The 25,584-nt window shown below is 36.3% G+C and overlaps 2 protein-coding genes across 2 annotated transcripts; one reads left to right on the forward strand and one right to left on the reverse strand.

The window, feature by feature from the left end:
* Nucleotides 1-809: 809 nt before the first annotated feature.
* fam174b (family with sequence similarity 174 member B) lies at nucleotides 810-4,139 on the forward strand. Its single transcript, XM_016229923.1, has 3 exons — nucleotides 810-1,534; nucleotides 2,441-2,572; nucleotides 3,695-4,139. Exons 1-3 carry the CDS (start codon nucleotides 1,269-1,271, stop codon nucleotides 3,696-3,698), a joined length of 402 nt encoding a protein of 133 aa, XP_016085409.1. The 5' UTR covers nucleotides 810-1,268; the 3' UTR covers nucleotides 3,699-4,139.
* Nucleotides 4,140-10,885: 6,746 nt separating this feature from the next.
* Nucleotides 10,886-23,750, reverse strand: st8sia2 (ST8 alpha-N-acetyl-neuraminide alpha-2,8-sialyltransferase 2). The gene is made up of 6 exons (XM_016229921.1): nucleotides 23,019-23,750; nucleotides 20,305-20,352; nucleotides 19,797-19,952; nucleotides 19,413-19,670; nucleotides 14,387-14,680; nucleotides 10,886-11,486 (listed from the first exon to the last, which is right to left on the reverse strand). The coding sequence occupies exons 1-6, from the start codon at nucleotides 23,114-23,116 to the stop codon at nucleotides 11,201-11,203; spliced, it is 1,140 nt and encodes a 379-aa protein (XP_016085407.1). The 5' UTR covers nucleotides 23,117-23,750; the 3' UTR covers nucleotides 10,886-11,200.
* Nucleotides 23,751-25,584: the final 1,834 nt, after the last annotated feature.

Raw genomic sequence — 25,584 nt, forward strand, 5'->3', positions numbered from 1 at the left:
TTAAGAGGACAAATCATGCATTTATTCTTTTGAGGTCCACTTATAAGTTGTTGTTTTTTTACAATATAAACGGTCTCATTCTTTTTTTCCTGCCCATTTTCCACTCTCTCTCAAATTACGCAGCCTGTTTTTGTGCTGCAGGGTACATTTAATGCTCCCTTATTTTAGAAACAGAGATTTTCTCGGATAAGATGAGGCTTTCAGGTTTTCTGTTGCGGTTAAACAGTACTTAATGAATAATTCTTCAACACAAGTCGCTTTGTAAAGTCTATATCACATTGCTTTTTAAAATAATGTGTGTTCCTTGCACAAACTGTTCAAATTGGCAGAAATAATTCAAAAATAAGCTTGACCCACCTGTATCTAACATTTGCAAGTTAATACTTCAACTATTAACTACTCTAACAATTCAATACTTCCAACACCGTGAAGGGTGATCATACGGGCCATTTTTACGGGACGCACCCTTGCCATGATTTCTAATTGTCTCAAATATCCAGGTTTGGGCTGTTAGCGCTGAGCAGATCGATCGTTGTAAGACATTGTTTCACGAGAGCTATAGAGAGCAGAGCAGACGGCTCCTTATGCTTTCAAATCGCTCTCGCCGTACTTTGGTGTCATACAATGATCGGTGCCCAACTTTAAGTCGATTAATCGAACGAACAAACACGTGCGCGTATTTGCATCGCTTTGTCACCTTCTCACGCGCGACGCGCTACGATTGGTCGATTATGTGCAATACCTGCATGTTATTGGTCAAACTACTTTGGCTGTTTTAGGCAATATAAAAATCATGGCCAGGATGTGTCCCGTATAAATGGCACATATGGCCACCCTACCAACACCACAACTATCAACGCGCGCCCTTCTTCCATAACACCACGTTTGTGCCAAACGCTGATGCGCATTGGTTCCTCGTCGGTTTGGACCCTCCCGGAGCTCTTCCGGGTGTGGATAACCCACATTTCCTCCTGCCGACACGCATTCCCAAGAAAACATCCTAGATAACGGGCCGAGCTGCGTGTGAGTGCAAACCATCGAATGAAACCGAGCACTGGAGGTGGAAGCCAGATAGTTCGCGAGATACAGCGTGTTTGACGACCGACTGTGGGAAGCGTGGGATATTTGAGATGTCAGAGCGGCACCTCCCAACACCATTCGTCAGCCAGCTGTTGTTCACGTTTCGAGTTACAGAACGCCGACCTTCTCTGTACTGACTCTTTTCAATAAACAAGACATTAAGCAAGCAGTTTAAATAGGGAAACAATATGTGGCTATATACTTTGGCTATTGCTCTTGTTGTCATTGCGCATGAGATGAACGGAGAGCCACATACGCGTCCATCCTCAGCGACGCCGCTCAACTCAACATTACCCCCTCAAGAAGAAAATTCATCACATAATGAAACCGAGTCAGCGGTTGGATCTCGTATTTCTACTATTTTAAGGGATCTTCCTACCATCAAAAGCATTTCGATTTTCATCTGCGTATTAACAGTCTTGCTAATCACGTGCCTTGTCATAAAAATATGCAGGTAACACAATTTGTCCTATATTTACATGGTTTATTATTTTGTTGGTCTGAGTGCTTGTGCAAATATTCTGTTATTGTTGTTCCCAAGAAAATGCCACCTTGCACATGATTGAAAATGGCGTAATTTTCGACTCGGTGGTAAATGTCTCTGTTGTTTAGTGTCACTGTTCTTCTAATATATATCACATGCATACTTCGTTTATCTCGGAACATTCTAGATTCTCTGTCAACGCGGACACGTTATCCCTGATTTAATCCTCTTAACGGCTTTGGAAGCAGGTGGTTCGCCACCCGAGAACCGACTCGGAACCTTTGTCTAGGAACCAGTCGAAATGTTTTTTTTGACGTTCGGTTCCGTTAACAGATGCGAACGAAACTAAAATACTCTGACAGTGTTCCCAGCAAATATACAGCGCGCGAACAAGTCCGCTTTCTGAACAAACGAATAGTGACTCTTATGAGCCGGTTCTTTTTGAGTGATTCAAAACTTAATGAACGAATGTGTGTTTTGTGGTACTTAAAATGTAGTGACTGATTTGTCAATAGGACATGCAATTGAAGACATTATGAGTTTTGTTGAATTGGTGTTTTATAAAAATAAATGAATGACATGATAATATACAAGCAGGATCATTTATTGGATTGCATTTGTCATATCTAGAAAGTCTGTCACTATAAATACAGCCTTTTGAAGAATTGTATTTATGATTTGTTAGATTAGTTCTAAAATGATCTAATTTGGCAAGTAAGTGACTATTTCTTTGTTCAAAATGACTAAAAATGATCATTAATAGCTAAGGAATGGAAATCAGAATTTCCCATTGCCTAACTGGAAAACTGTCATATGCTATTAAACATACAGGTCATAACCTTACTCACCTGTTCTCTCGATCCCTGGTTTGATTAGATCGGCGAAGAAGATCAGAAAAACTCGAAAGTATGACATCATCACAACTCCGGCCGAGCGTGTAGAGATGGCACCTTTAAATGAAGAAAATGACGAAGAAGAGGACTCGACCCTGTTCGATGTCAAGTACAGGTGAGTACTTTACCACAACATTTGCTTACAACATTGCATAAGATCTTATGTATTAACTTTTGTCTTCTTTTAGTCGTTTTTGTTTATAGGGCTGTTCCAGTGCTTTTTAAAATGGAAATTTAAAAAACAAGTTGATCGGAGGGGGACTAATGCCTAAACTAGTGGCATGTGGGTCTGGATCATATCTGATTGGTTTCCAAGTCTGCCGGTTAAATACCTCCAATCTTCACAGGAAAACTAGATTCAGTTTCTTCCCAGATGTTTGGCAATAAATGTAGTCTGCAGTGCAGCTACATATTTTTCTCTAGTTAATACAACATTTTAAATAGGTTTCAGTAAAGAATAGCAACATAGTGGGATAAGGAAGTGGTGCTAAAAAATAGAACAAAGACTGAAATGTCTAAGGACTTTCATCTCATTAGAATAAAGTATTAGCTAATGGAAAATGCCTCCCCAAGCACTTAATGCATATTTGAACATTTTTTTGCTGAGGAAGAGGGTTTATGTGCTACCTTTCTGCCAGAAATGTTTGGTTTTTATACAGACTTAAGTTGTAAATGTTTTAAAATGTTAATGCTTACCATTTTTGTGTTGCTGGGGAGTATCTGACAAGGTACATTATAATAATCTTTAAAAAAGACCAGTGTTTTAATGCCTGGTAATTGTTTATTGACTATATGGATGTTCTTGGTGTGTGACCTCACAGGTCACAATGGAAATAGTTGTGTTATTTGGAGGGCTGGTGAGCGTCAAGACTTGACTTCTCCCTTCCGTCCAATTGTTCTTTGACTTGAGAAACTGCTTCCTTTTTGCTGGGCATGGCTCCCTGTTTATCAGATTTTATTGGCAACATAGCTGTTTGATAGTGAGGCAAAGAAATAGTTGTGTTATTTGGAGGGCTGGTGAGCGTCAAGACTTGACTTCTCCCTTCCGTCCAATTGTTCTTTGACTGAGAAACTACTTCCTTTTTGCTGGGCATGGCTCCCTGTTTATCAGATTTTATTGGCAACATAGCTGTTTGATAGTGAGGCAAAGCAGTTTAGACCAGTTTGACAACTGGAAACTTGATATTTTTTGTTAGTTTACTTAACCCGCTCATTTAAATTCTTTGCTTTTTCATAGGTGAACTACATTCTGCGCTCTGAGTCATTGTTGAAGATCTCTTTTTAAGACCCCCCCCCCCCGATACCTCTGTGTGAACACATCTATACAGGAATTGTGCTCGGCTTGAATCTTCAGTGAAAGCAGTGGTTTGTTTGTTACATGTTTTTTATGTATTAATATGTTTTGACATTCCAAACCAGCTTGAAATCTGATGTTTTATGAAAGCTTTTCTGTTGAAAGCACATAAACTTAATCAAAGAGTGATAAAATAAACTTTTCTTTGCTCCAAAGAAGGGAGACGCTAAAGTTAGTCCTCCACAAATTAATTATTGCTTTAATTATTGCACAACTTTTCATGTTTTTCCTTTTGCCCAAAAACATTCCAGTTGTTTGGTAGAAAGTCAGTAATTCAGTATAATATATTAAACATTGCCCTTGAATGTATCCGGCAGCTTGAACATTTCTGTTACAGTATATCACACTGAAGCTATTTTAAGTAATATTTTTGAAATGTAATCATATTTTTTTTTATAATTCCAGACAATTATTAAAATGATTGATTTAAAATGAATACACATGGAGCTTACTTTAAGTGATTTAGCTGTGCTTGAATCAGCTCAAAGTTTCAAATGAAAAGAATATAGATATATTTGTGATGGACAGAGATTAGTTTTTTCCCTGAGTCCGACTATTGACGGTTAAATGGATGTTTTTGTTCCAATACTGAAACTGTCTTTATTATGTACTATTGTCTGTATATACTGTATGCAAATTATTCCTCTGAAATGGTTTATTTTTTAGACAGAAAAAAACATATTTTGATTTAATAAGAGTAATATGTTTCAAACCTCCATATATTTAGAGAATTGTTAATCTACTAACCACTAATTGTGCATATTTACTGTATAAGGGTTGAATGCATGTGTGAGAGAGGATATGTGTGGAGTTGGGAGAATATTGTTGCCATATTGCTGCTCTCTGACATTGGGGACATTGGGGGTTGTTCTTTATTGTGTCACATATGTACACCTCCTTTTTTAATTTACAGGGTTTTACAGTGGAAAACTGCAGTGCCACACATCATGAAGGGTTTAAACGCATATATAGCTATCGTATCAGATATATTCAATTATATTTCCCAGGTTTAGAGCAGCATTGAAAGAATATCTTAAAGCTACAGCGATATATTGATGATATATTGTATTATGTGACATTTCCTTAACACAGTGTGACTTTTTCTTGATGCTCCTACTAGATGCTAATGTGAAGGACTTATGTCCAGCATCTAAGGGTCAATAAGAATGTTTATTGAATTATAAATTGTTTATGATGTAGCTGTTATTGTCTGACTAGAAACTGAATATGTGATTCTCTCTCTCCTTCTGTTCTACTCTAAATGTTTCCAACTTCCTAATGTATTTCATACAAATCTGAATGGAAAGTTACAAGTATTAAATGCAAGCGATTGCTGATGGCTGTAAAACTGCACTGTTAAGATGAAGCGTGTCTTGTCTAAGGTGCTTTTTTCTTCCTTTGGCATTCTGCTATAATTGTCTTAAACTACATGCATTAACTTTTTCCTGGTTTTGTCTGACATGCTTGCTAGTATAAACACTGGACAAAACATTTTTTTTTCTTTCCAAAGAAGACTTGTCTATGTCTGTGCTAATTGTAGAATATTGTTTCTGAAGAGTACCAAATCATAAATTTACTTTTTTGGGGGTTCTTGATTAATAAAATTTATTCAAACAAGGTTTGTCAAATGCGTCGTTTGATGGTTTGAGCTCGAATGTGAGTTGGAATATCTTAAGATCTGCCACAAACGTGTTAATCAATAACTTGCAACAGCTTAAGAACGGAATAACATACAAGTCAAATTTTTCATTTGTCTGGCTTCCCTTTAGCTCAGTAGTCAAGCTTTAGCTGCACAGAATATTTTGGCTAACTCAACAAAAAATGACAAATAGATGCAAAAGACAAGTTTCAAAATTGGTGGTCCTTTATTGGTGTACACTCAGAAAAAGGTACAAAACTCATTGAGGTGGTACTCTGTCAAAAGGTAATATGTATTTTTAAAGTACTATGCATAATTTGGAGGTAAATAAGGAACAAAGATGCCAAAGTGACAGCTTTGCGCCTTTTTTCTTTGATATATACACCTAGAATGTATCCACGTTAATAGCCCTCTTAGGTTTTTAATTATTTCTTTGAGATATAACTTAGAATCATGTTTTTTTTTTGTGGAGAGTTTTGCTGAGAGAGTATGTTTCACTTAATCACATGGATACATGCCACTTCATTACTTGCAGAAGGCAGACACATTTTGTTCCACACGACACAATTCTGGCTTTAAAAATGCATTTGAAGCTTTATGTGGAATTTTGGTGTTAAATGAGCCTTCCATCCTTAAGTTGTGAAGCACCACAGAATATTGTAAATTCTCTTTTTGCCTGACATGAAAGGCTTTTTAAAAGTATTTTTCCTGTGATAAAGTCTTTTAAAACAAATTTTGGCTGAGCTGAGTCATTCTATGGCTACAGCTACTCCTCACGCGTCGGTCACCCACAAGTCTTTAAAACACGCCACATTTCCAGAAATTTGCCTGACAAGACATCACACCACATACTTCTCAGAAAACATAGGCTAAAATGCTGTTAAGTGGCTCACAGATCATAAACGATTTAGCTTTTCTCAGACTGGATCCATTTTGTGGCATCTCCTGTTTTCTCAGTTCCCGTTTCTCTCTTTATTTAAACTCTATAATACTTTATTAAAGGAATAGTTCACCTACACTCTTAAAAATAAAGGTGCTTAAAAGGTTCTTCACAGCGATGCCATAGAAGAACCATTTTTGGTCCCACAAAGAACCATTCAGTCAAAGGTTTGTTAAAGAACCATCTCTTTCTTACCTTTTTATAATCTAAAGAACCTTCTTTCTCCACAAAGAACCTGTTGTGACACAGAAAGGTTCTTCAGATGTTAAAGGTTCTTTATGGAACCATTTAGACAAAAAGGTTCTTCTATGGCATCGTGAAGCACCTTTATTTTTAAGAGTGTACAAACGAAAAATTGCTGCAAATAAGGCCATCTAAGATGTAGATTAGTTTGTTTCTTAATCAGTGCAGATTTGAAGAAATTCACATCAGTTGTCTACCTATGGATCCTCTGCAGTGAATGGGTGCCGTCAGAATAAGAGTTGATAAAAACATTAGAATAATCCACACGACTTCAGTTTATCAATTAACATCTTGTGAAATGAAAAGCTGTGTTTGTAAAAAAACAAATCCATTCATTAAGGTGTTATAACTTTAAGCCATCGCTTGTGGCCAAAATACGGATTGCTTGTGGATTATTGTGATGTTTTTATCCGCTGTTTGGTCTCTGAATCTAACGGCACCCATTCACTGCAGAGGAAACATTGGTGAGCAAGTGATGTGATGCTAAGTTTCTCCAAATCTGTTCTGATGAAGAAACAAACTCATCTACATCTTTAACGGTAAATGTGCAGCAAATTTTTCATTTTTATTGGGTGAACTATTCTTTTAAAGTTTAAAGTATAACAGCATGACTTTAGTGCATTGGCTTAGCTCAGAGATCCATCATCCAACTTAAAATATGCATTTAGATCTAAAGAATTTTACACAGCCTGTTACAGTTTTACCATACAATGAAGACAAAGAAGCTCTCATCTCCCCAAACATCTGGGCTATTTTGGGTGTAAAGTTATAGGGTCCCCTAACCACACAGGTCATTCAGTAAAAACAAAAGGATCCCCATTTCTCCTCAAAAACCAGACACTGTGGTAATCATTAACACATCCTGAAAGCAGGAAACGTGGACATCTCTTCCAAACGTCCTCCAAGCTGTGACTGGCAGTCAGTTGCGGTGTAATTACATTTAGCCATATTGGTTACAGACCGTTTCTATTTTTTTCAAAACACAGGGGTGCTTTTACGGATAAATGCGTTCATTATGTCGGATGGCCTGCTGACGTCTGCGGTGAGACAATTATCTATTTTTAACTTAACTGGAGACATAAGAGCAACATGTAGTGCTGCGAATGCTCAATGTCAAAAACACGATAGATCACATGGTTCAAAACACATGAGAAGCTCCTCGCTGGGATTGTGTTTATGCAGAAAAATATTCCAAACATTTCACTAATTTGGATTAACTGTCTCCAGAAAACCTCTAGCAAACAACTTCTAGGAAAACATCCTTTTATTAGACCTCAAAGCAAATGTAATGAAATTTGTCACTCAGCTATTTAAAAAATGTTTTTTTTGTTTGTGTCCAAAATAAAATAACCCTTTAAAAATATTTTTTAAAGATCTATCTATTTTCAAGAAGTTAAACACTAAATTTATTTATGTCTAGAGTCATGACGTGATATAACCATTAAATAAAAAAAGTTATATTTTTCTTGATTACATGTTCACATCGAAATGAAAGAAATTTAAATATTTTATAAAGGTTAAAAGTATTGCTTACAAATATCATTGGTTTTTACATTACATTTGACCTTTTTGGGGAGTCGCATCACATTTTACAACCTGAAATAACCTTGCATTGTGTAAAACCAGACACTGTGGTAATCATTAACACATCCTGAAAGCAGGAAACGTGGACATCTCTTCCAAACGTCCTCCAAGCTGTGACTGGCAGTCAGTTGCGGTGTAATTACATTTAGCCATATTGGTTACAGACCGTTTCTATTTTTTTCAAAACACAGGGGTGCTTTTACGGATAAATGCGTTCATTATGTCGGATGGCCTGCTGACGTCTGCGGTGAGACAATTATCTATTTTTAACTTAACTGGAGACATAAGAGCAACATGTAGTGCTGCGAATGCTCAATGTCAAAAACACGACAGATCACATGGTTCAAAACACATGAGAAGCTCCTCGCTGGGATTGTGTTTATGCAGAAAAATATTCCAAACATTTCACTAATTTGGATTAACTGTCTCCAGAAAACCTCTAGCAAGCAACTTCTAGGAAAACATCCTTTTATTAGACCTCAAAGCAAATGTAATGAAATTTGTCACTCAGCTATTTAAAAAATGTTTTTTTGTTTGTGTCCAAAATAAAATAACCCTTTAAAAATATTTTTTAAAGATCTATCTATTTTCAAGAAGTTAAACACTAAATTTATTTATGTCTAGAGTCATGACGTGATATAACCATTAAATAAAAAAAGTTATATTTTTCTTGATTACATGTTCACATCGAAATGAAAGAAATTTAAATATTTTATAAAGGTTAAAAGTATTGCTTACAAATATCATTGGTTTTTACATTACATTTGACCTTTTTGGGGAGTCGCATCACATTTTACAACCTGAAATAACCTTGCATTGTGTAAAAATATCAAATTAATTTGTCTCATTCTAAATGAAAATTAATCTGATACTTGTTGACCTTAATACAGTCATAAGGGTCTGCAGGGGTTCTTTCGGTGATATCATTTCCTGTTTCTTTTTCTTCTTCTGTTTGTTTCTGGATGTGTCACACCACATTACTTTTTATCAATTTTAAGTTTTAAAAAATATTAATAAGCAATGAAGTAATTTTGTAAAGTAGTTTTTTTTAAAGAAATGTTGTTGCTTTTATTAATTTATTTCTGCATTGCCCTGACATTTTTACTTTATGGCCCCCAAAAATATCAATTTCAAAGTCAATGTACACTACCGTTCCATTTTTACCATTCCAAAAAAATGTATAAAAAAATAATAATGAATGCATGAATTTGACCAAAAGTGAGAGTAAAAACTTTTACATTGTTGCAAAATATTAATGTTGTTCTTTTGAGCTATATATATATATTTAAAAATCCTGAAAAATTAGCATAATTTTAGCATATATTAAACTAGAACAATTAACTGAAATTGTAATATTTTATAATATTACTTTTACTGTATTTTTTATTTAAATGCAGCATTGGTAAGCCTCCAAACTTTTATTAGCATGTTTATTGAGTATGATTAGTCTGTATGAAAAATGTTACAAATGGAGATTGTTATTAAATAAAGGCTATAACGTGTTGTAATGTGTGTTTTTAGTGATTGATAAACATCAGTTAATCATTTTTAATAATTTTGTCAAACTATAAAAATATATGAAATGTAACAACTAGTTCCCAAGCAATTTCTTATGATGCCCAAATAATAAATCTTAGTTGAGGTATAAACACATGGAGTAAGTGGTTAGATTTTAATTGACATAACTTGCTGTAGTTTTCTAAATGTTTGACCAATTAAAACATTTTAGCTGAATGGACTATAAAACTAGTTCAGTAAAGGTTGAGCCAACTAAAAACTAACAATTGAGATAACACTTTGAAATCAGAAATCGACTGAATGTTACTAAATAATAATTAGTTGGAACAGCTTGAAACTTTTTTTTTTTTTTACAGTGTATGCATGAATAAAAAAAAAAACATTGTGTTATGTCATTGACCCTGTTATCACACTGGGCAGATGAGTACAGCAGTATGTTCTTTACTTAGAAGTTATCACAAATACATTCACTTAAACATGTAATATGTGTCACATACAAAAGAAATCCAAAAACCCTTAGATACAGAAACACCGCTACTATGTGGCTTTAACCAATTCCAAAGTTTACACACTGAACATCCCTTCACGCTCGACCATCCTTGAGTACACATGAGTGTGTGAACAGCTGGGTGTGTACTGGATTTGGCTACAGTATCTCAGCGTGGGGCTGCACATGCTCTGATAGCTGCCTCACTGTGCAAACATGCTCAACTACACCAGAGTGTTCAGACAGTCGCAGTTCACATGTTCCACAAGTATTACTGCACATTGATGCAAAAGTTTTAACGCCTGCTAAAAGTCACAACACTACTCACTTTGTCTTTCTAAGGCAACTTTATCAAGAGTCACATGATGCAGCATAACATCATCTCCTACTTGAGGCACTAAATTATTGTCCAAAATATCGTCTAGAAGAACGCATGTAGCAACATAGTGGTAAAACCCCTTTAAACCATTTAAAATTTTAATTCTAAGTCTAAACTGTATCATGTTAAATGTAAAAACTGACAATAGTCCTACATTCAGTCATGCTGTCTGTGGGCTCAACAGACACATAGACCGTAAAGGCAACAGATAAATGACATTCTTAATTTAGACTTTCTTTTTTATACACAAATTGTCTCAAAAAGCTAAGACTAAAGACAAAAAGAGCCTCTCATTTTATCCTCTCATATCACCTTGTGGCCAAATATGGCATAAAATCTGAACAAATAAGACACTTAAAGAAACATTTTAAAAAACATGGGATAAGAACAAATAAAACAATGGCAAGGAACTTTTTATAAAATAGCCTTAATTAGATATTAAACACCTTCTTAAGGTTGAACATATGAACCTACCCCGTGTTCATATTGCATTCTCACATTTGGTCAGAAATGTACCTAAAGTATTCAGGTAATCTATATTTTCCACAGCATCTCTAAGATCCAGTGTATGAAACCATTTGGAATGAGGCTGCTAACGCTCATGTTGGAAGTTTGCACGGTCCCGTGTGCAGCTGCAGCGCCCCCTGTCTGTGAAGAGCACTTAAAGTTCTAAATTCCAAAGGCATTGTGTGTGGACTGGCACTGGATGTGTAGTGGTAAGTTAGCGTGTCGTAGTAGTGGTACTTGACCGGTTTGCCGTCAGGATCATGAGCGAAAGGCCAGAAGCCGTACAAGTGGATCTCATCACAAAAGCGTGTGGCCATGGTGTACATCAGGAGTCCAGTGGTGGGTCTTTTGATCTGGACATGATTGGTCAACCAGTATCTGAAAGAAAATCAATGATTACTTACAAACATAAGACTGAGTGCATGCTTTCTTACAATTATTATGATGTATGCTGTTTTATATGTGTAGATCAATTACATTGAAGGGATAGTTCACCCAAAAATGAAAACTCTGTCATATATACTCACCCTCATGTCGTTTGAAACCCCTTAAGACCATTCATCTTTGGAACACAAATTAAGATATTTTTTTAAGAAATCTGAGAGCTATCTAACCCTGCATAGACAGCAACACAACTGACACGTTCAAGGCCCAGAAAGGTAGTAAGGACATCATTAAAATAGTCCATGTGAAATCACCGGTACAACAATTTTATGAAGCTACGAGAATTCTTTTTGTTTGGCAAAATTCTTCTCTTCTATGTCAGTCTTTGTGCGTTCAGAAGAGTACCATGATTTTTGTTTTCTTTGTGCACAAAAAGTATTCTCTTAGCTTCATAAAATTACGGTTGAACCACTGATGTCACATGGACTATTTTACTAATGTCCTTACTACCTTTCTGGGCCTTAAATGTGTCAGTTGTGTTGCTGTCTATGCAGGGTCAGAAAGCTCTTGGATCTTATCAAAAATCTTAATTTGTGTTCCAAAGATGAACGAAGGTCTTACGGGTCTGGAACCACATGAGGGTGAGTAATTAATGACAGAATTTTCACTTTTGGGTGAACTATCCCTTTAATAAAATCTTCAGAAAGATGACAAAGTTGAATTTTTAGCAGCCATTAGTCCAGTCTTCAGTGTCACATGGTACCTCAGCAATCATACTAATATGCTAATTTGGGGCTGTAAAAACCTTTATTCCTATTATTTATATTGAACATTTTTGCTGCTTAAGAGTTTTGTGGAAGCTGATACGTATTTTTTTTAAGAATTGTTCTATGAATTGTTTTGATGAAAGTTCAAAAGAACAACATTAACTTTAAATTAAAAACTTTTGTAACATTATAAATGTCTTTCCTGTCACTTTATCAATTGAATGTGTCTTTACTGAATAAAAATAGCCATTCCTCTCAAAAAGAAGAAGAAAAGAAAGAAAACTCACCCAAAACTTGAACAGTAGGTGTATAAGGTTTTTAAAAAGTGCCAATCCAAATGTCACAGGGGATTATAAAATCCTAAGTGTGTTAACAGCTAAGGTTACTAAAAAAGGTGCCTGAGCTCAGCTGCTGAATTTAGGCTAAATCCCCTTTTTACAATATTCTCACGCTAAACTCGTCCACATCCAAACCTGACGGCTGTGCCGCTCTTCCACGTTTAAAAGGAGAAGATCAGACAATTGAACAATGTCCATTAAGATGCACTGAACCCTCTCCAGTCCACTCACCCCTGAATAACCCTCACAATGGGGCTCTCTCTGTGTATCCGTGAGGTGTCATTCATTCAGAACGGTTGAGGAAAAAGGGGGGGGCTTGGAGGAAAGGAGTTTCAGATAACAAAGAGGATCCAATATCTTAAAGCTACCTCTGGTCTTTGTACTTTAGGGCTGAGTACAGAATTCTGCTATCTGATTCATTTGGGATTTAAAAAGAAATTCTAAAAATTCTATTTCATAATATTTTAACTTGGAATTTATTCCTGTAATGGCAAAGCTAAATTACCAGCAACCATTACTCCAGGTGTCAGTGTCACATGATCTTTTAGAAATCTTTTTAATATGCTGATTTGCTCAATATTTTTGTGGAAAATGTTAAATCTCTCTCTCTCTCTCAATATATATAGAACAGTATTGTATCAATTAAACATTCTCTCTGCTAATGCTGTAAATTATAGCGGGCACTGATTCAGACCTACTCAAACTGGTAACTTTATAAATGTATGCCATGTTTGTGAATTATTATTTAAAAAGAATCAACTCATAAAAAGAATTGTTTTTGGCATGCATCTAACAAGGACAACTCAATTTAAAATATTGTAACATTCAATACAGACAGCAAACCTACACTGAAAACATAAAATGTAGTTTCTTTTGCTGTAACACTGATGATTAATCAACAAGTACAAATACATTTTCATATAGCTACTGAAAATAAGCATAAATTATTATTTATTTTTTTTAATTTTAAAAATGGAATGCACCATGTAAAGCTATTTAATGACTTAAACGTGCTAATCTTCCTTCCATTTAAACTACATGGATTTTTTTTTTCAAAGTTGTAAAAAAAAAATCCTGAAGTACGTTTGACAAGAAAATGTGTTTTTCTACTCAATTTCTTTTTCTTTGTAACCGTTTGTGAAATTTACTAGCAATTTCTGAGGTTCTGAAAATGTTTGTTTCATTGTAGATCTTTCAATGTTTTTCATTTCCAAATGAGTGTATGCAGATTATATCATTTTTAAATGAGCTATTCCTTTACATATGTACTACTTTTTAATAATTTGATCAACTACAACATATTGTAATGGCATATTTTCCTCAATACACCATTCACTTAACAGCCGTCTCTTGCCTGACCTTTATTCTGGCCCCAGCAACCCATGTTACACAGATGGATCTAAGAAAAACCATCCTCGGCTAGGTGCATTGTAAGGATGGTGGGCTCTAGCCACTCTGCTCCAAGGGAGGGCTGAATAGCAGACTTAAAATATGCAGAGGTCAATGAAAGAGGCAAAGGTTGCGTGCTATTTAAAGACAGCCAACTACAATTGAGCCCAGAGGGGCTTGAATTCATTGAGCGAACTTACAAAGACCTTCTGTAAAAAATACAGATATATAAATGCTGGTAAACACTTGCGCCTCGGTCCACTTACAGGAACAGCCCCACACTGTGGTCGCAGAGTAGGATGTGAATGTATTGATGCTTGAACTATAAATAGCGAGAGGCTTGATACACATGCTTCAGCGATCATGAGTGTTGAGTAGGCTTAAATGCACAGACACGTACCCTCTGACAGCATGGAGCAGACGCAGGGAGGGGAAGGCAGTGCGGACGTTCACGGTATGCAGAAGAATTAGGCGGATGGCCCACTCCACTCGCTCCTCTCCTCCTTTAGCCATGAAGGCAGGGATCCACAGCACACTCCCGCTGAGGCTCTGCAGCCTGTGGACGAAGCGCTGTACCCACTCCTCACTATTCAGGTCCTGAAAAGCACGCTGCACCACAGAAGGGTTCATAGTCACCAGACTGGTGCGCAGGCCCACATCAGTCGCATACTCCTCCACTGGAGCCAGGTTACACCTTGGAAACACACACACCACACACTAAATATGCATGCACACACATGCATGTATATATTTAAGAAAAATAAGTTATATTTGAAATATATTTATATATAATATGAATTTAAATATATATGTAAATATTTACGAAATATTGTATGTGTGTGTATTTATATATATACATAATAAAATGTACACAATACACGCACACATATTACGTAAACAAAAACGTTTATTTTGGATGCGATTAATCGTTTGACAGCACTACTTATTATCTCAAGTTACTTCCTTTACATATTGTATACGTAAATGCTTAGGCCTGTGTGTATTCACATGGTGACATATGATCAAGCCTTAGTTTTCAAGTAGCAAGCTATCAACAATAAACATATCTGAAGTTTATTTCACTCTGCATGTCTGCTTCAAAGAGAATACATTACTCCCATAACATACTCTACACAAATGTGTCAGTGCAGATCCTTCAAATAAGTGTTGCATTTTCGCTGTTGCCAAAAGGGGTGCGATAGCACAGACTAAACAATCTTCTTTTACGGTTATTTTTCCACACACACCTTTCAAGACAAACCTACTGTCTGTTTGATAGTTTGATAATCTGTTGCAGGTGCTTTTTTTGAACTTCAACTAAAATATGAATACTGAATTGGTGGTGAGGGGTTATGAATGTATCACTGAAGGGAACTGTCTTCAGAAAAGTTTTGATGGCAATTGCATTTTCTTCCCCTCTTACCTCCGTATAAAGCAGTGTTTATAAGCGCAGCAGTGTTTTGTTTACAGCAGTATCCAAAGAAACGCTACATTGCTGCTGTTCCATAAGCGCCACCTGCTGTCAATGAGTGAATTTGCATTTCTTTAGCCCCTCTGTTGTTTTTGTTTCAAGGAAGATATTTGATGTAGCATCATTTTACAAAGATGAAGTCAGACCGTTCTGTTTTTGCTTTAAATATTGAAATTATACAATCTAATTCAAATAAAAACAACTCTTGCAACATGTGTAGCATATTTGTTTGGATCGTGATTAAAATGCAGTGGTTACATAGAAACAGATATTTCTGTTTAAAGCCAATTTGCCTGTTATAGAGCAAATCAACAAATAAATTAGCTTTAAAAATAAATAAATAAATAAATAAATAAAATAATATGCAACCAGTATTGGAATTGGGTAATTTGCTTGTTTAAAAAAAAAAAAAAATTTCGGAATCGGCACCAGCCATGAAAAATTATGATTGGTGCATCACTAATTAAAATACTAAATAAAAGGTCTCAAGTTGGAAGTACAATCTATCCAAGTGAAAAAAGTACACTTCCATAATGTACTTAGTCCTCTATTATCGCACACTAGTTTTGTACTTAATATACTAAAAATTATGATTTAGTACTTGAGATAATCTTAAGATCATCTAAGTGAACTCAACTGTGCTATTTTGGGACACCGAACTATAATATGCTTTTAAAGAGCAGGTCATATGTTTTTTTTTAAAGTGTCCTAATATTGTGTTGGAGTCCCCTACAACAGGTTTAAATGCATCAAAGGTCAGAAAACACTGTTATTTTCCCAGAATTTACATATATACATAGAGTCATTTGTCCATGATTTCGAAACGGTTCGTTCGATTCAGTTCTGAGCGAAATGTCTGTAAACCCCTCCCTTCCATAAGCCTATTCTGCTCTGATTGGTCAGCTAGCCAAGCCTGTTGTGACTGGCATAAAGAGGAGCGCTTGAGCAAGTTAGCGAGTGCTACCATCGGTGTTGCCAAATCCGTGGTTGTTTTTGATGTCGCGGGTTGTAGCGACCCCAATAACGTCATATTTAGGCACTGGAATGGGAATTTACCAGGGGAACCCCAACTGAAAGAGTGTATTTTACACCCCAGAATGCGATTTTTAAAGGGGAACCACCCTCGAAACACGATTGGGCTAGTTTTGAGTAGCAATTGGGCTGGTTTTGTTGTGACAACCTGGCAACCATAGCATGCACCTTTACATAAAACAATAATCTAGTGCTTCAATCAGTTCTTAAAATAAATGACAAAAACATTTTGTTTAACACTTATGCAAGCGAATCATGCCCACAGCTAAAGTTTAGCTGCTAAACTGTAAACACTTAAAAAAACAATAATGGTGGATACGTTAGCCGAGTGCTAACGTGACTAACTGATGAAACAATACAGTTTGAAAACCAAAATATGTCTACTGTAATGTCTGAAGAACGACAGACAAAAGACGCTCCGTGTCTTAACCTTTAATTATAACGCAGAACAGCTGTATCACATGCGCACCAGCCTAACTAACTCGTCTCTCTTTACCGGGTCTTTTACTCCCTGCATTAACCATAACTACATAAACAGCACTTTCACAATGATTATAAAGTCGGTGCGCTACACTAGATTCTTTATTATTAAACAAAGTAATTAGAACAACGACAGTCTACATTAATCAACACATTCTTAGGAAATAGTGGGTTCACAGCGAATTATCAGACCTATTTCAGTAAAACAGTAATATCCTGCTTTACCTGGAAACCTAAAGCAGCACTAGCTATACATCACATATTAGCACAAAAAAAACTAGATATTTTGAGCACTCAATTGAAAATGTACACATAATGCATCAATTGTACTTACAGGTTGTGGTTCGGAGAGCTTATTGGTCCAAATAAAGAAGATTAGAAGCCAATGAATATAAAAGGCAAGCTTAGAGAAGCAGTCCTGGGTAAAATGACGAGCACAACAAAAGGTTCGAATTGTATTGCACTGTTACCCAGTGACGTAGATCGGTAACAGGCAGAAGATTCGAAAATATAACGACTTAAGGCGATTCTGAGTCGACTCTTTCTTTTGAGAGACAATATCTTTATTCATCATGTACTTTTTTGATTAACAACTTTGCAGACTTTTTACATTGAAGGCTACCTTACAAACTGCAAAAGAGAGATTTTTCGAAAACCCATATGACCTGCTCTTTAACATACTATCTCTGTATTTAAAATATGTATTTAGTCACCACTTGTAGCACACTTGAGTGTACTAGTGTATGAAAGGTGAAAGATGGGTTCAAGTGAAAAATTTAAAAGCCCTGCCGGACTACTGAGCATCAAGAGTGACATATAAACAGCTAAAAAGTACGAACGAGTAAATGACCTTCACTCCAGACTTGCTTCATTTTAAAGCAAGTAATTTATCTTTGTATAAACTACAATATTAATACTACAGTAGGCATTATCTTCTCACATGCAGAATACACCTACAGACTAAGCAAGTGCCTTTTAAAGCACATCCCATCATTTAACTTCAAAAAATCCATAAAGACACACAGAGGTGACTTTAAAGCAAATACTGAGCGCAGTGTTGGCATTATCATCTTGCCACAATACCTGGAAAACCTTTCAACACTGGCACCATGCCGACTGCCAAGGCTTAGCTGTCACGGTCACACTCCCACACAGTCTTGCCCTTACCCAGCAGAAAAGCCATGCCAAACACACAGGAGGGATTTAAGTTCCTCCATTACTTAATCTTCGAGGCTCTGTATGTCCCTGGACTGGGGCTGAATGACATTAATGTCCTAAGAGCACAGCTGGGCTGATGAAGACTCATTTAGGATTGGGAATCTCACAGTATTACACTAGTATATCACATGAAGCACATTGCTGTAAAAGCTTTCGGCTGTAGGCAGAGCACTTTACAGGCAAGTGAACTGTAGTCACTTTTAGAAGACAGCCTAATTACGTTTCCAGGACTGTGGCTTAGTATGACTTATACAAATGTCATATTGGCTCAGTTGGTCACTAATTGCAGTATGTATCACCCTTCAGTTCTGAAAGCCTTCCGACAGTATGAGTCAAGCCTGGATGTAGTACTGACAGCTATTTCAAAAGTGCATTGTGTCGCATACAGATCGTAATGTGTTTGAAATCCAACCATTTCTTTAAAGCAAGTTTCAAGTTGAATGTAGAGAATGTGAATCTACGGCTGCAAAGATACAAACGGCACAGAAAATGTTTTAATAAACTTCATAATAAATGAACATCAGCCTTGCCGCTCTAAGGTTAATCCTACTCATGATGAAACCTCTGTATCCGAGATTTTTTTCTGCCTGTTATTCATAAAAACAAGTTTCTGCAAAAAAAATTAAAATTGTGACGTGTAAAAATGAGTCACTGTAAGATATAAAATCACAGTTACAAGAAATAAAGACCAATTTATGAGAAATAGTGGCAATTGCATGACATTTTTTTTTTACACTCTTTTAAATCTGGTATTAAGGACCAAAAAAGGAAGGTTCACATTATTTCTTTTAGGAAGTATATATATAGAGATTTTTTTCTGCCTGTTATTCATAAAAACAAGTTTCTGCAAAAAAAATTAAAATTGTGACGTGTAAAAATGAGTCACTGTAAGATATAAAATCACAGTTACAAGAAATAAAGACCAATTTATGAGAAATAGTGGCAATTGCATGACATTTTTTTTTTACACTCTTTTAAATCTTTAAATCTGGACCAAAAAAGGAAGGTTCACATTATTTCTTTTAGGAAGTATATATATATATATATATATATATATATATATATATATACATAAGTTCTAGTTTTAGGACATTGTTTTATAATTATTCTTTACAGCTAGTTTAGGTGGATTTATTGTTTAATTCAGGATGAGAGCTGGCTAAGGTTACATCAACAGCACACACTTTTGAATGCTACAACACAAAACAGAAGAAAAGTTGTTTACCTAATGACAAAGTCATGTGAATCAATCTCTCTGCCGCAGCTGCTATTCAGTAGTATCCCAGAGTTCCCTACGATGGCACATTGTTTGTAATGCTGGTTCTTCATGGGAGACACAGTCGGCAAAAGGTGGTACAGGTTCTCAGAGATGTTTGTGGTGCTCTGGCGGTCAAATATATAATGAATTACATCCCCGGGTTTAAAGGTGCTCTTAAGAATTGAGATGTCCCTCTCAGCATCCAGGAACCTCAAAATGTTTTTCCTGGAAGGAAAATGAAAAACAACAACACACTTTATGAAAGCTAAGGGATTAAAAAACCAAGTATTAACAGGGAACCACATTCTTTAGAAATGTCATACTGTGCATTTGAATAAATTCAAGCCATACCTGATGAGGTTAGACAAGGTTCTGTTGAAAGTCCATTCTGGTGAGAATGAATTGCTGGTTTTGCTCTTCATGCCTGGCAGTGGAATTGGAGAAGAAAAGACTTTGCTCTTTCGATAGGTGACTAGTGAAGTAGGAACACTATTCAGGACTGAATTTCTGATGGAGGAAAAATACCATGTTTATGTGCATGTCTGCCAAACATCACTGTAAGACACAGCTACAAATAACAACATCTGTCACCTCAAAAAATACTGGCAGCTATGTTTAATGAATTCTTGAAACCCTGATAAATCAGTAATATGAAAAAAAAGATTTTAAGTACATTTAAATAATTATAAATAATTAACATGCAAATAAACTGAAAATTGAATACATTTACATTTAAAATGTCTTGGTTTAGGTCTATAACACTGAGAAACAGACTTAAATATGTGGTTGTAAGCATCAATGACATTTTCTCACGAAAACACCATAAATCATAACTGATATAACAAATCAGATTACAAACCTGTTGGACTGAAGGACAAAGCGAAACTTCTGTGAATCCTCAATGTTCCTAAGAGCAGAAGGCATAAAATATTCATCATCATTATCCAGTAATATGACCATTAATAATGAGGTAAAGGCAATTAGACCCTGGACTGGAAAAATATATGAAATTGAATTATGATGATGTTTATTTAGGACTTAATATAAGCCGTTCCACTTCTAAACTCTTTAGAATATTTTGATGGTACAAACACAAGGTTATGGTTATTACTGATTAATTATTTCATAAAAATAAAGTGTCCGAATATTTACTAGAGGAATCACCTTAAAGGAATAGTATACTCGCCCTCAGGCCATTCAAGATGCAGATGAGTTTGTTTCTTCATCAGAACCGATTTGGATAAATTTAGCATTACATCACTTGCTCACCATGTGTTGAATTTGTTCATTATAAACATGCAACTTTTCACATCACAAGATAACTGATGGACTGGTGTCTTGTGGATTAATGTGATGTTTGTATCAGCTGTTTTGACTCTTATTCTGACGGCACCCATTCACTGCAGTGGATCCATTGGTGAGAAAGTGATGTATTGCCAAATTTCTCCAAATCTGTTTTGATTAAGAAACAAACGCATCTACACCTTGGATGGCCTGTGGGTGAGCAAATTTTCATTTTTGGGTGAACTATTCCTTTCAGACATAACGGCAAGGATAATAGGTAACTGACATCATGCCGTTCAAAAAACCTCTTCCTGCAGGGTGCCCCCCTTCAAAGCAGTTAGGACAGGATAGCATTGTCTCCTTCAGCAAATCAGTCCTATTTGTCTACCACTCACTGTAATGCTCTCCATGTTTCCCTCAAAGTCATGGCTACGAGCATTATTAAGCAGACAGAGCACAGATCTCTTAAAATTCTGGGGAGCAGCTTCAAATGCAGATTTAATAGTGGTGTTGCGTCAAAGCGCTTATAACTGCTCTGAGATATACCCCTTAGATCCTTTGTTTGATATGGAATTATATTCTAAATTGCAATAAATTATAAATCTCGCCAATAACTTAAGCAAAAATTAGATCATAAGCATCATCTAATGCCTTCTGACTGCTAGTAAATGAGGTGTGAAATTTCCAAATTGGGATTTTACAATTCTATTTTGTCTCTGGGATATTTTGGGTTAGCAAATATGAGGGAGGAAAATATTCCCATTCCACGCTTAATGGATAAATAGTAATCAGTGCAGCAGAAATGTGAAATACAATCTCACGGTATACAGAAACAAGCCAAATACTTTGCATAAAATGTCAAATGTGGCAATTCTAGGCATGATCCATTTAAAAATTAAGCCCTATATGCACATCTTGGCAGCATACACTTGTGCTTGAGTGTTGTTTTCTCATGCAATTATTCTTGCAATTAATCCATCTACACACAAACATTCTTCTCGCTTAAGAGCTTTAAAGTGTATGTCCCGAGACAGCGAGATTTTTGCAATAATGTAAGCCTGAGGATTTCTGCTACAGGGTTCAATTATAACTGAGGAAAGGCAAACTGTTCATTTTTGTCTCCAGGCTGTAGCTTTAAAGTCACAAATCAAACAGTAATCCCCTAGCTGCCACAAACCACAGATCAGACTGTCTTTTCACTTGCCATGAATGGGCGCAAACAGAACATACTCAAGAGTAGAACAAAACCACAAACCAACAGCCATTCGTTACAGAGCACCAGGGTCAGCTGCATTTATCTGATGACTCTCATACAAGGTTTCACACTCGGCAAAGTCTGAAGGACTTGTGTTGGAGACCTGCCAAGCATTAATAATTTGAGACTATATACATATTAACAATATTCTGCAAAATCAGTTCCAAAATATTATCACTCTGCTGGTAAGTAACTCTGAATGGATAACAGATTAACTTTAAAAGCTTTAAAATCTCACATATCCCCTCCAGATCATACAGAACTATCAATGCCATCAAACTAACGTAATATCAAACGTAAGCTGTTCCCTCAAATTTAAGAACCCACAAACACAGGCTATGGCTTTGCAAACAATAGTCCTTGGGACAACACATTGTCTCCCTCTTTTGACTAGACACAGTATTACCCTGTTTGATGAAAGACCAAACCAGCCCTGCAGGAAGACACAGTTTAAAATGTAGTCTGTGTTTTATAACATTGTAGCTGGTCTAGGCTGGTTATTTGCTGTTCCAAAATGGGTATTAGCTGGTCCAAGGTGGTCATTAAGTTGGTAAGGTGGTAAATCGTCTTGGAACAGCTCAGTAGGGTGGTCAGGCTGGCTTTTTGGAATATGGTAGCTTTTTAGACAGCAACTGAAAAGCTTAGACCACCTAATGACCAGCTTGGACCAACTAGAGACCAGTTATTTTCCAAAACACAGCACCAATTTAAGATTGATTTTCCAATAGAAAAAAAAAATTATAATACACATAATAATCAAGTAGATAAAATGCACAGCTCTGTCATTTTCTTGTATTTAAAGTAATGGTATAAATACAAGCCAATGTAATACGCAGCTCAGGCTAGTCCTAAATGGACTGTCCATTGTTTGGGCTTCTACAAAGTCTCTCGTGAGACAATCAAAGCACGGAGGACAATGTCCTAACCATAAACATCACATAAACGGAGTGCAACTGTGCGTTGACACAAAGACCCAACAAGAATGCGATATATTCATCTGTATTGTTTATTGTACGTTAATCGAATTTACTTACGCGATTTCTTCCTCCACTTCCGATATATCAGCTATAATCACAAATATAACCAGGGCTGTCCCGATTCCAAACATCAGTATTCGGAATTCAAAAGACATGACTTGACCGATATGTGCGGTTCTATAGAAGCGTTGAACTATAAGCGCAATAGAAATCGGTTCTTCTTTCACACTGCTTCCTTACGCAGGGCAACGCATGTAATGTTCCTCCGTCTCCTCGACAAAGCCGGACCATTCTAACTGGCCGTGCAGGTTAGCGAACAGTTGTCTGCATTAAACATCACGTCCATCAGCTTCTTCCACCTCCACTAAAGTAGTGTAGAGATGAGGCAAACGTGAACGTCCTTTCTTCTCTTCTACTCCTGCCGCTACTCCTCGGAGATCTGGTGGGTGGCAGTTCCCTTGAAACTTTGCCTGCAAGGTGCATAATCTCACATATGAATGTTATGCGTTCAGTTAAACCGCGTAATTGGTATATAGTGGCAGAAGGCGTGGATTTGAAATTGAATATGAAATATGATTCCCCCTCTCCATCTTGCTCTCTTTGTTTCTATTTGACAAAGACACGGACGTTTGGTTCTCTACAGTGAGGACTTTCCATTGACTTCTATTGTTTTTAGATTGAGCTAATGGTATTTTCTAACCTCTAATCCTAAATCCTTGGCCTAACCAGGTGCGACGCGACAGGGTTACAGCGACAAACCATTTGTCTGTCCACATTGCCAACCAGAGCAGTTCCGTCTGCGCGCTTTCTTGTGCTGCGCAACCAGAACACCTTTTATTTTCACGACTTTCCTGCTGTTATTTAGGGCGGCATGCTTTTCATAATTTTCTTTGTTGAACTTTAGGGATTTGTCATATGATTTCCAATATTTCTCATCTTCCACAGTCAGCCTCACCTGTCACCTCATTCATGTTTAATGTTTAATATGCACGTCCAGGAGCGTTAATTCTGTTCAATTTAGCAACATTTGATCTATTTCCTGTTAATGTGCGAGACTTCCGTTTCATTAGCAGCTTTATAAATAACTAGAAGTAGGCCTATAACAGAGTGCAGTAACAGTAACACCGTTTTCTGACAGTTTGTTTATGATTGCAATACCCTACTAAATTAAAATTATATTATAACAAATAATAGTTTGCAATTTGAGTTTAATTTGAGGGCGAGAAATTTCTCACGCAGATTTCACAGCAGGTTACAGTTGATCACCATTATTTGCCACAAAAACAGAAAGCTGCTTAGTTTGAAAGAAACGTCTGTGTGACCTGTGCTTTATACATTACTACACTATTGACAATACATGTTTGTTTGTTTTTTTGCCGGTGAAATTTCGCTGCAATTTTAAAAATTTGACTGCACATTACAACAATATTTTTGTACAGCTAATATGACAGGAAGTGGCTGACAAACCTTGCACATTAAAGTTAAAAATGTCTGCCCCAGCTCTTACATTAAAATATTGTGGATGTTGCCATATATTTACAGTATATGGAAAAAAACAGTAAGTGCTGGATGTTAGCTAGTATATACTTGCTCATCGCCTTGCAGTCACAGCTGGTTAGAAAACAAATTTAATTGCTGGAGGTCACAATGTCAATGCGCTAATGGGGTTTTGCCGACATTGTAGGGACATTTGGTCATTTAAACCTACACACACACACACACACGCACACACAGGTTTGTTTTTGTGAAAAGTGGGGACATCCCACAGGCGTAATGGTTTTTATACTGTACAGACCGTATATTCTATTGCCCTACACCAACCCTACCCCTAAACCTACCCCTTACAGGAGACTTTGTGCTATTTCAGATTTTCAATACACTCCATTCTGTGTGATTTATAAGCGTTTTGAAAAGTGGGGACATGGGGTAATGTCCTGAAAAGTCACCTATGTCATACCTTTGTCATTATACAAATTGATGTCCTCATTTGTCACAAAAACACGCACATGCACACACATACACACACACACACACACACACACAAGCACCTGCTGCTTCAACCAACAGTTCTTTCATCTTTAATTCTGATCGTCTCTGATTTAATTGAAAGGTAGTAAAACTTTAATTTGCTGGTTGTTTCAGTGATCTACAACCCTATACAATTAGGCAGCATAATTGTTTTTTCAGCTAAGATTGACTGGTTATCATGATCACTCACCAAGTGTTTCACAACAGCAGATGTTATGAGAGGTATTAAAATTTGCTGTCTTTTTAAGAGTGCACCCAGCAGACATAACTGGAAAAAAGCTGACAAAATATTACTTACGAAGAATGTGCATGACCGTTTTCACCGTCTTCCAGGCTCAGGAATATACTCAAACAGTCCTGGCATATCATTTCTAAACCTACAAATGAAGAAGATTCTCGCACTGTGAAAGATGTACTGTTTATATCACAGTTTCCTGTCAGGTCTAACACCTGCACTGCTTATCAAAATATTCTTGTGTAGGCAAATGTAAGTTTGTATTAGAAAATACTGATATAAAGATGGGATTCATGGGATTTTTAGTCCATTTATTATATTTGTATGATTCAAATATCATAATACATTGCTGTCATACCA

Source organism: Sinocyclocheilus grahami, unplaced genomic scaffold (genome assembly GCF_001515645.1).
Source record: "Sinocyclocheilus grahami isolate Dianchi unplaced genomic scaffold, SAMN03320097.WGS_v1.1 scaffold360.1, whole genome shotgun sequence".
Classification (NCBI taxonomy): domain Eukaryota; kingdom Metazoa; phylum Chordata; class Actinopteri; order Cypriniformes; family Cyprinidae; genus Sinocyclocheilus; species Sinocyclocheilus grahami.